Raw genomic sequence first — 12,384 nt, forward strand, 5'->3', positions numbered from 1 at the left:
TGCTGGAGGAACTCAGCAAGTCAGGAAGCATCTACGGAAAGGAATAAAACCCTCCTGATGGAAGGAGGACTGTTTATTAAACATTGACTGTTTATTCCTTTCCACAGACACTGCTTGACCTGCTGAGTTCCTCCAGCATTTTGTATGTGTTACTCTGGATTTCCAGCATCTGCACACCCTCTTGTGCTTTTGATGCTTTAAGTAGTTTTGCTCCATGTGCTTTTTAAACTAAAGGCCAAACACAACTTCCACTTCTCATGTCCTGCCAATTTGGCCCCAGCAGTCCACGCAATTCCACTGTACATTTCTTCTCCTGGTCCTTTCATTGTTGGCCTTGAAGCTTACCTTAATGGTAGCCTACTCCTATTGAAATCTCAAGCTTCAAATTTCTATTCAAAGTTCAAAGTTAATTTTATTATCAAAGTACATAAATGTCACCATATACATCTCAGAATTTCATTTTTCTGTGAGCATATTCAGCATATCTGTAGAACAGTAACTATCACCGAATCAATGAAAGATCAGAGTACAGAAGACAACAAACTATACAAATGCAAATATAAACAAGCACCAATAAATAACAATAAACAATAGATGCAGAAGTAGACCATTCGGCCCTTCGAGCCTGCACCGCCATTTTGAGATCATGGCTGATCAACTACTATCAATACCCGGTTCCTGCCTTGTCCCCATATCCCTTGATTCCCCTATCCATAAGATACCTATCTAGCTCCTTCTTGAAAGCATCCAGAGAATTGGCCTCCACTACCTTCCGAGGCAGTGCATTCCAGACCCCCACAACTCTCTGGGAGAAGAAGTTTTTCCTTAAGACAGTGATGTGAAATCTCATCACTTGGAGGGTCGTGGCTCTTCGGAATTCTCTATCCCAGGTGCAATGTCTGACAGACATTTGAAGACACAGACAGACAGGCTGTGTCTAACTCTGTCCTAAATGACCTACCCCTTATTCTCAAACCATGCCCTCTGGTACTGGACTCTCCCAACATCTGGAACATATTTCCTGCCTCTATCTTGTCCAATCCCTTAATAATCTTATATGTTTCAATCAGATCCCCTCTCAATCTCCTTAATTCCAGCTTGTACAAGCCCAATCTCTCTAACCTCTCTGCGTAAGACAGTCCAGACATCCCAGGAATTAACCTCGTGAATCCACGCTGCACTTCCTCTACAGCCAGGATGTCCTTCCTTAACTGTGGAGACCAAAACTGTATACAATACTCCAGGTGTGGTCTCACCAGGGCCCTGTACAACTGCAAGAGGATAACGAGAATGAGTCCTTAAAGTGAAGTAATTGGTTGTGGGAACATCTGCATGGATGAGCAAGTGAAGAACCTATCTCTTCTGTTCAAGAGACTGATGGCTAAAGGGTAGTAGTTATTCTTGAAACTGGTGGTGTGAGTCCTGAGGCTCTTGTCCCTCCTACCTGATGGTAAAAATCAATCTGAAGTTCTTCCATAAATTCACCTGTGAGGATCATGAAGGTCAAGAACTTGGGTCCACCTGATTAATGTTTGGTTTAGTTCCACATTAAATAGAACAAAGATCAGAATAAGAGTGAAATAAGAACCAGAAGCTGGATAGCTGGTCCTTTACTCGAACTTGCTCTGCAGTTTCTTATAATCATGGTCTCAGTATCACCTTCCAGCCTCTTCTCCCCATCTCTTCAGGTCAATGTAGTTCAAATGCCTGTCTGTCTGTGTCTTCAAATGTCTGTCAGACATTGCACCTGGGATAGAGAATTCCGAAGAGCCACGACCCTCCAAGTGATGAGATTTCACATCACTGTCTTAAATGGAGAATTCCTTATTTTGAAACGATGATGCTGTTCTGGAAAATCCCACAAAGGGAAACATCCTCTCAGCAACCTCCCCAGGATCCAATGTGTGTCTAAGGGCTCTCTCATTCTTCTAAACGCCAATGAGCAGAGGCCTTTCTTTGCATGTTAGTCTCTTCTTCACCCCCCCAGCCCCAGAATCAATCTTCTCTGCACCATCTGCAATGTGAACACATCCTTACCGTAATATGGAGAAAAAAAATGTGATACCAAATAATATAATTGCTTCCTCTGGCAAAATAAAGATTCAAAAATTTGCCCATAAGAAGTTGGCCCTGTTACCCCAAAACAATGGGAATGAAGTGTTAACACTAGGGGGCACTCAAACTTAGCATTAAGATTGTAAATGAGTCTGCAGAGAGAATTGCTTTGCTTTTATGAATGGTTTTATTGAAATGCAGAAAGAGAAACAGCATAATCATGAATACAGAAATTGGATTAAATCCTATAGCATAAGTTTGCTTCTTTCATCAAAAATTAAAACTAATGTCAATGTTACATAGTTGTAGTGTGAATGGCTTGAAAGCTCAGAATAAAAAAGATACTTGTTGTGTATTTATATATATATAGATTGCAGGAAGAAGAATGTTCTGCATCAGTTGAAGAAAGCCAGTCCAAAGCAAAAAATAAGTGCTGGAAAGAATAAACTAAATAGCCAACTTTCGAGATTGCTTTCATACTTGTTCTGTTTTGGCCATTGGTATTTATACATCACTTGCAAAACAAGCATTCCAAAGACAACTAGTGCAGCATTGAGGCAAGTACTAAATGCAGACTTTGTTCTTGGATATGGTATATGTGCATTAAAAGAAGGAATAACTCCAATCAAATTTACTTGCTGCTGTTCAGTAAAGATATTTCGAAAGTTCTAATTTCAATGAAGAAAACAGAATTACTCCATCAATGTGCATCGAAGCTTCATCCAACTGGTAGAGTACTGCTTTGTGGATTATTTGGCATCTTGTGTGAGAGGAGTCATTTTCTTGAAACCAAGCGGGAGAATTGTGAATTGAATATAAAAATGAAAATGGGGGACTTAAAAAATTATTTTTACAGCTATCTCTATACATGGCAAAATACAATAAAGAGTAATAATATTCTTGTATGTCTGTGGCTTATTCTGGCTTAACTTGAAAAACACAAAATCATGTGTACAGAGATACATGTGACTTTATATTTTTAGAATATATTCATATGATTTGATTGCATAACACTGCAACAGCTTGCATATTAGAGTATACTGTATATTTTCAATGCCAATACAACAAAGTTTCCTCCACTATCAACCCCCATAAACTCAGTTTATTGGAACATTATGCCATAACGTGCTATTTATCTGCATCTACAGCTATCAAGAGGATTACTCATTCAAATTACTAGCAGTTGTGCTATAACCATTTATCAACCAGGAATAAAAAGAAATCAGGAGAATACCTATAAAAAACTATTATAATGATAATTCTAACACATTTCATTTTATTAGGCAGGTTAAAAAATATAGAAATGTTAGGTATGGTAATCAAATTTAATTGTAGATCATAGAAATTAATATTGTATTCTCCCAGTTTACATAAAATGTTTTGAAATAAAAGATTCATAAAACAAATAGAAAAATCAATTAAGTTTTGGGAAACTTCCTTTAAAATGTAATTCTAAAATTTTTGCTTGAAGCACGGAAAACGTCAGATCTTTTTAATCCATGGCATATCCTCAGAGCTGTTGGAAAGTAAAATAAATATTTCAGTCAAATGAACCTTGAACTGCATTATCATTACTACAGGACAATGAAGATGAATCAGGATGGTAGAGCACAGTGACGATTTTCATACAGATTTGAACTTGCAAGTCTACACAAAGTGACAATGTATATAGGGTGAAGGTGGTACATTCAGAAAAGAATCAACCACCAATCCAATTAGCCCATCTGGCCACAGCTGAGTATCTCAAAAGCAGTAGGAACACGATAAAGTGAAAATTTCGGGAAGTTTAGAAGTAGAGAGAGAAAATTTTCCTCTTTTCCTACTCCGGCACATGAGTTTCACATCAGGCGAATGCAGAGTTAAAGCTGTGAGGACAACACATCTCCAGTAAAACATTTCTGACAGTAAATACATTTTGTCAATCTATTTAAATGCACAGGGGTTTTGATGGGACTTTGCTGTCAGAGTCCAATCCCCTCTCTCTCTGATTACCTTGATGCTTTACCTGATCACTCCTCCATTCTGAAGAGTGATATCACACCCAGGTACCGATTCAACGCAAAATTGCACAGGGAAAGCACAAACTGCAGAAATTTAAGGTAGTATTTAGAACGGAATTTGCCTGGGTCTTTTCTGTAGAGCACTAAATCATTAAAGATATGGTCAACTGTCAGCCAACTCTCTCAAAACGGTTACAGCACAAAAAGAGGACATTCGGTCTGTTGAATCTATACTGGATCCATGTAGGAACTTAACTCATTTCCCAAAACCTCTCCACCACACTGCAAATTCTTTCCTTTCAGACTTAGCCACTTTTTGAATGCCATATTTAGATCTGTCTCTAATTGAATCCACAGTGGTGAATTGACTTGAATTGACTTTATTTCTTCTTATATCTTTCACATACATGAGGGGTAAAAATTATGTCTGTCTAAATGTGCAATCATAGTAATTTATAATAAATAATAAATAATAAAGTCAATGTAACATAGAGTACACTCAAATCAGCGTGAGTTAATCAGTCTGATAGACTGGTGGAAGAAGCTGTCCCGGAACCTGTTCGTCCTGGCTTTTATGCTGCGGTATAATTTCCCGGATGGTAGCAGCTGGAATAGAATGTGGTTGGGGTGACTCGGGTCGCAATGATCCAATGATTTTACACACCTGTCCTTGTAAAAGTCTTGAATCACGGGAAGTTCACAACTACAGATCCGCTGGGCTGTCTGCACCACTCTTCAGAGTCCTGCGATTATCCATATCAGGCACAGATGCAGCCAGTCAGGATGCTCTCAATTGCGTTCTTAGGATTTGGGGGCCCATACCAAACTTCCTCAACTGACTGAGGTGAAAGAGGTGTGCTTTATAAAAAGGTTGCTTATTTCACCTGTGGCTTTTCTGCAGCCAGTGTCATACGTCCAGGGTTTTGCCTGGGGCCAAGGTATGGATTGTGGGCTAGGTAAAATGTGAGAGCCAGGACTGAGGTCCAGAACAACAGGGGTCAGGAATATGGGTATGTGTGCAGTCGGAACCAAGGTTTTGAAAGCTTATTATATTTCCCACTTCCTGAGTCACACTGGGTTCACTGAGAGCTTAGTATTCTACTGTGTAGCATGTAAAAAATAAATTAAAATCATGCTGGGAAGTATTAGCACAAAATAAATGCGAATAGCAACAAAAAATCTGCTGGAGGAACTCAGCAGGTAGGTTGTTTGTTGTTTGAGTTTCCAGATCTCCAGTCTCTTAGCCTCCAATAAAAACTTCTAGTCTGGCACCAAAGCTGCGAGGTGCCGGATCTTTGTAATGTTAATGTAACACAGACTGAAATCCAAACAATGCAATTGTAAAATGCCTTGTACAAAGTCTCGTGATATTTTTATGAAGCTGTGATACATCCTAGGGTGCACTGGGATACATCATCAGTGATATAACCTGGGGTCATCGGGTGCTTTGGGTCTTTTCAACACCAGACACCATCACCTGGTCGACACACCCAGGGTTGATCAGGCCCCAGCATGCGTCCCAGCAGCACTGGTCCACGGGTTACACCTCTTGATCCACAACCATCTGGAGGCTCACTCAGCAGCCTGGCTCTTTTCTTTGCAGCCCTCATAATGCCAAGGAGAGAGTAGGTTCAGCACAGTGAGCAGCCAGCAAAACTTCTACACCCCACCTCGATAGGTTTGCATTGTGCCTTCCACCCATCTCCAGCACTGCTCTACCAGTTCCTGGTATTTGGCTTTCCTAAGTTCAAAGGATTCCTCAATTTTGGTCTTCTGAAGGAACTGCAATTCTACCATGCCCACCTGCTTTGAGGTTTCTGACAGAATGACCATGTCAGGCCTCAGGGTGATGATACGATAAAGTCAGCGAACTTTAGTTGCTTGCCAAGATCTACAGAAGGTTTGTACAATACAGGAGGGAAATTGAAAATCTGATTGAATGGTGTCATAACATCAACCTCACACTCAATGTCAGCAAGACCAGAAATCCATGAGCCAGTTGTCATCATGTGAACAGAGGTGGAGAGGGCCAGTAACTTTAAATTCCTGGGTGTCTCTATCTCAGATGACCTGCCCTGGACCCCTCATTTAAATATAATTACAAAGAAAGCACAACAGCACCTCTACTTCTTCTGGAGTTTGTGGAGATTCAGTATGTCATCAAAAACCTTGACCAACTCTATAGGTGTGTGGTGGAAAGTGTGCTAACTGGCCGCATTGTGGCCTGGTATGGGAACACCAATGTCTTCAAACAGAAAATCTTACAAAAGGAAGGGAATTCAGCCCAGTACATCATGGGTAAAGTCCTCAAACTACTATGCACATTAACTTAAAATGGTGTCATAGGAAAGCAGCATCCATTATGAAAGATCCTCACCACCCAGGCCATGCTCCTTGCTTGTTGCTGCCATCAGGTAGAAGGTACAAGTGCCTCAGGATTCACACCACCAGGGACAAGAACAGTTACCACCCTCATCCATCAGGCTCTTGAACAAAAGAGGATAATTCATCTGTTGAGATGTTCCCACAACCAGTGGTCGCTACTTAAGGACTCTTTATCTTGTTATTTCATGCTCCCATTTTATTGTTATTTATTTATAATTGCAGTTGCACAATTTATTGTCTTCTATGTTCTTTCTCTTTCCCTAATCCTGTTTACAGTTACTACTCTATAGATTTGCTGATAGGGCCACAGGAAAAAGATCTCAGGTTGTACATGTTGACATGTATATACTCTGATAATACATTTTACTTTGAACTTTTAACTTCAGGTATTCCAATTTTTGTGGTTTGATTTTTTTTTGTCGCATGAATTAATGGAAAGTAAATAAAAATGGCTCAACTTCCAACTAATTTCTGGAAAAAAAGGATTGCCTAATCAGGTTTTCACTGATCAACTTGAGATTGCCATCATCTCTAGTCACCCATGAATTTATTTCATTCATCAATGTTTCTCATCTAGATCATCAGACTATTTTTAGGATTTTCTGTCAATTCTGAGAAAGGTTTGGGCTGAGGAGGCAATGTTCATTCATCAAGAGTTGAATTTGATATTAAATAATATATTTTCAAAGATTAATTTCTAAGTGAGGTGCAACATCAAGTTAAAGTTGAATTCTGCCTGCAGAAGTGGTAGGAAAACATTGACAACTGGGTAAGCCACATGACGTGGTTGTCAAAGATGTCAAATATATTGAACATATCTAAACATTTTCTGATATTCAGAAACATTTTAAAATTACACTATTAAAACTTGACATTTCAAAACTTTGAAAAAATTAAACATCTGACAAATTTGAATAATTAAGTCTTTAATTGGCTGATATTTTGAAATGGAGAGCAATAGCTACGAGGAACCAAGGCAAAGAACAGGGAAATTGTTGAAGCAAGTGTTCGAGTGAAACTCCACAACTTTGTCCTCATGACCAAAAGGGTGAGAGATTTTCCTACCAAGAGAGGCTAAATAATTTGACTCTGTATTCTATGGAGGTTAGAATAGTGAAGGGTAATCTTATTCACATATACAAGATCCTAAATGAGCTTGACAGGGTAGATTTTAAAGATGCAAACATGAGGAAATCCGCAGATGCTGGAAATTCAAGCAACACAAACAGAATGCTGGTGCCTAGCCTGCTACATTCCACCAGCATTTTGTGTGTGTTGCTTGACAGGTAGATGTTGTCATGCTTCCACTAGTGGGAGAGTTTCAAACAGAGGGATATAACTATAAGATAAGGAGCCAGATATTCAGAATGTAGAAATTTCTTCTAGCGGATGGTATTGGACCCCTGGAATTAATCTCGGAAAGTTGGATCAATGGAAATATTTAAAGTGAAGACGGATAAATATTTGATGGATGGTGAATTTGAAGGGTACTGAGAAATGGCATAGAAGAAATATTGAGGCCAGCGTTGATCAGCCATGGTCATACTAAATGGTGGGGCAGCCTTGAGGCCTGAAGGCATAATCCTGCTGCTATTCTCTCATGTTCCTTATTGAGTCAGAGCACAGTTAGTAAAATTGGCAAATACATCTTAACCCAACTTCAGGATCTCTGCATTCATTTGGAAATTCCCAAAGTTGATGGACAGTTTCGCAGGGAGAAGATATCAAACAGCTGGTATGGCGATACAAAATTTTGGCCTTAGTCCTTTCCAGTGTAACTTTAATTTCTGACATTCGAGGAACACATTTCCAGTGTTCCACTTAACACAATGAAGGTTGCAACACATGAAACACAAATTTACTGCTCATGTGCAAATAAGTGAAATCTATATATTTTTATGTAATCAGACTTCTACAGAAGCATAAATGTTAGACTTGGACAGTTACAGATTATGCCCAATCTTTAGAACAGCGGCACATGTTATACTTACTTTTTAATCAAGTTCAGAGAGATACCATAGGATTTATCAAACTCACATATTAAGAAAGACATACCTAGCTTCTTCCTTCGATATAGTCTTTCCTGAGGCTAGAACTTCAGCTACTTGGGAAACCACAGGATCATAATTCAGACTGCAAACTGCAATGACTGTATCTCCTCTAATAATTTGAACAAAATATTACAAATTACATGCTTTAATTTCAGTTTCTTAAAATACAGAATCTGCAAGTATTTTTCTTATTTAAATAGATTTTTGGTGAAGACTTACTTGATATAGAATGCAACAAATCTCATTTCATCCATATTGCCATGAATGATTACTTCTTCATAGCCTACTCCATATCCTGGCAGAAAACAAAAGGGTAAATTTCAGGAGAATTAAATGCATGATTGTAATTGGTATATATGCTCTAATTGATTAGGAATGTCTCAACCAACTGAATATGCAAAATTAAATGTCATAGAATTGAAAGGAATCTCAAGCGAAACTTTTATATGACCAGGATTCCCACTTGGGATCAATAAAGTACTTACTATTAATATTATTCCATAGAAATTTAATTATGCATAACACATTATTCAGATGAGACTATGAACTATATTACTTTTAAAGAAAGTATACAATGTCAGCTAGTGTTTGAGAGTGGTGTCAGCTTAATAGAGTTAGAAAACTATAGTCAGAATGAGAATTATTATCAATGTCATAAATGATGTGAAATTTGTTTTGCAGCAGTAGTACACTGAAAAAGCATAAAATCACTATAAGTTATAACAAATAAATAAATCCCACCAAAAAATGAATAACAACATAGCATTCATAGGCCTTTAATAAATCGGAGGGGAAGAAGCTGTTTCTGAAAACATCGAGTGTGGGCCCTCAGACTCCCCCAACACCTGCTAGATATATAGTAACATCAATAAAAACAACACAAACGGGAGAAGGATTGGTTTACTAAACTACTCAAGCTGACTCTGCTATTCCCACAGGATCAGAGCAGTTCTGACTTCAGCCCCAACTCCAACACTTGCCTATTCCTCAAAATCCTAGACTCCCAAACAGACCAGCAATCCACCCATTTCAGGCTTCGTTATGATTTGGTCTCTCCAGCTCACTGAAGAAATCTAAAGATTCACAATTTCAGAGTTCATCCTACATTTTAAACAGGAATTTGTACTTAATACAACATGAACAAAAGTGGAAGTGAAGGTATGATCAGAGACCAAACTAATCAATCAATTTGTTCTCCATGCAAACAAACCCAAAAATGAAGTACAAGGCTTCCTCTGCTAAAGCAATGCACTCGGAAAGGATAGAGTTCCACTTTTATAGTTCCCGTACATTTGACACCAGTTCGTATTACTGTTAGCAAATTACTCAGCCACGTAGCCACATCATCCATTATACAATCAGCACTTACTGCTACACCACAATATTTCACAGTCAGGGTTGCACAACCATCGATGTGAAATATTGATGCAAGTTGATAGAAACGTGGAAAACCTACAGCACAATACAGGCCCCCTTTGGCCCACAAAGTTGTGCTGAACATGTTCCTACCTCAGAAATTACTAGGCTTAGCTATAGCCCTCTATTTTTCTAAGCTCCATGTACCTATCCAAAAGTCTCTTGAAAGATCCTATTGTATCCGCCTCCACCACCATTCCCGGCAGCCCATAAATATTAAGAACATCAACTAAAGAATCATTTATTTCATAAGTATGAAAGTAATAATGAAAACAAAAAAATTGCAGGTGCCTCAAAGCTAAAATAAAAACAAAAAGGATGCAAAATCCATACAAATATTTGATGAAAGGCTTTTAATCTCAAAGATTAATTTTAGCTCATCATAAACACAAGAGATTCTGCAGATTCTGGAAATCCTCAGCAACACACACAAATTACTTGGAGGAACTCAGCAGGTCAGGAGCATCTATGGAAATGAATAAAGAGTCGATGTTTTGGGCTGAGACACTTCATCAGGACTGGAGAGAAAGGGGAAGAAGCCAGAATAAGAAGATGGAGGGAAGTGAAGGAGTGTACAGAAGATAATAGGTGAAGCCAGGTGGGTGGGGGAGGGGATGAAGAAAGAAGCTAAGAGGTGATAGGTGGAAAAGGTAAAGGGCTGAAGAACAAGTAATCTGATAGGAAAGGAGAGTGATCTATTGGAGAAAGGGAAAGAGGAGAGGCATCATGAGGAGGTGACAGTCAGGTGAGGAGAAGAGAAGAGGTCAGAGGGGAGCCAGAGTGGGGAATGAAAGAAGAGGGAAGGGTGAATGGGAAAAATTACTGGAAGTTAAAGAAATCAACTTTCATGCTATAAGGTTGGAGTTCAAGTTCAAGGTTATGTTTAATTGGCATTCAACCATGCATGAATACCCATGAATAAGGCCAAATGAAAGGATGTTACTCCAGGGCCAAAGTGGGAAACACAGGACTAACAGGCACATATAAGATAGCAAATACATATAGCATATAAGACAGCAGTAAAGTACAGTATATAGTCCAAGTCTGTGAGTCCATGAGTGTTGCAGCAGTCTGCAGTTGAACAATACAGTTTGTCTTCTGCTGAGTGATCACTGGGAGGGGGCAGCAGTGACTCCAACATGGACGCCACACCACACCGCCTCCAGCACTCCCGTGCAGCCCCCAACTCCGACATCTCTCCCTGGGTGGCTGTGAACAGGAGACAACACGGCTTGAGGGCCAGTCTTCGCTACGACTGAGGCTGCGCAGCTCTCCCGCCGTCCACTAATAAACCAATGAATGGGACTTGCAGCAGTCCTCACCACCGATATCCAAACTTTTCTTGTGATCACAAGAGAAGTGACTGAGACGATCACTTGCTATTAGTCTACATGCCAACTTCACGCACCGACCCCTCTCTGTTGTAGTTAGCGTCACAATCCACTCCAAATCCAGCTCCTTCGGTTTCTGTGCCAATGAGCAACTTGTTGAAGGAGTAGACCCATAGTATTTTAAGTTATTAATGTCCAGCAGGACACTACGATTACAAAAAATACAGTAACACCTGTGGTTGACCCCAAAGCCGCTGAATCTGAGTGCACTACCTAGGCAAAATATGAGGTGTTTCTCCTCCTACCTGAAAGTAGATGGACCAACATGGGAATTGGAATTACAATGGTTAGCCACTGGGAAATGCTGCTTTTTGTAGATGGAGCAAAGGAGCTCGCCAAAGCGGTCCTCCAATCTAGATCAGGTCTCACCAGTGTACAGAAGGCCACATCAGGAATATCAGACACAGTGGACAATCCTGAAAGATTTACAGGTGAAATCTTGTCTCGTCTGGAAGGACTCCTGAATGGAGCTGAAGGAGGTTGTGAATGGGTAGGTGCAGCACTTCTTTCACTTGAAGGGGTAAGTGTCAGAAGGAGGATTAGTGGTGAAGGACAAGAAAATCATAGAGGAAACAATTCCTGTGGAAAGCAGAGAGTTGGGGAGGGGGAAGGTAAAATGTGCTTGATGGTAGGATCCTGTTGAAGATGATGGAAGATGGTGCAAACTGTGGAGAATGATGGATATGGAGGCTCAAGGGATGGTAGGTGAGAACAAAAGGAACTCGATACCTGTTAAGGTGGCAGGAAGATGGGGTGAGGGCATGTGTGTGAGAAATGGAGGAGATGCATGTAAGGGCAGCATCAATGTTGAGGAAGGTAAATCCCGTTCTTTGAAGAAGAAGGACGCATCTGATGTTCTGAAGAGGAATCCATCATCCTGGGAACAGATCCAGCAGATACAAAGAAACTGAAAAAATGGAATTGCATTTATATAGGAGACAGGGTGGGAAGAGGTAGAGTTATGATAGCCGTGGGAGTTGATGAGATTATAAAAGATATCAGTGGACAGGTTGTCTCCAAAGATAGAGCCAGAGAGCTTGAGAAATGGGAGAGGGGTATCAAAAATGGACCAATTGAATTTAAGGG

The 12,384-nt window shown here is 39.8% G+C and overlaps 1 protein-coding gene across 4 annotated transcripts in view; it reads right to left on the bottom strand.

Moving 5' to 3' along the window:
• Positions 1–2,236: 2,236 nt before the first annotated feature.
• The window catches only part of aifm4 (apoptosis inducing factor mitochondria associated 4), a 62,470-nt gene continuing 52,322 nt past the window's right edge, over positions 2,237–12,384 (bottom strand). For all 4 annotated transcript variants that reach the window (XM_059973250.1, XM_059973249.1, XM_059973248.1 and 1 more), the window contains exons 17-19: positions 8,711–8,786; positions 8,496–8,600; positions 2,237–3,571 (exon numbers count right to left, since the gene is read on the bottom strand). In XM_059973250.1, the coding sequence (XP_059829233.1) occupies positions 3,538–3,571; positions 8,496–8,600; positions 8,711–8,786 (215 nt within the window). In that variant the 3' untranslated portion in view covers positions 2,237–3,537. The remainder of the gene's footprint in view (positions 3,572–8,495; positions 8,601–8,710; positions 8,787–12,384) is intronic.

This window comes from Hypanus sabinus, chromosome 6 (assembly GCF_030144855.1).
Source record: "Hypanus sabinus isolate sHypSab1 chromosome 6, sHypSab1.hap1, whole genome shotgun sequence".
In the NCBI taxonomy this organism is placed as follows: Eukaryota; Metazoa; Chordata; class Chondrichthyes; order Myliobatiformes; family Dasyatidae; genus Hypanus; species Hypanus sabinus.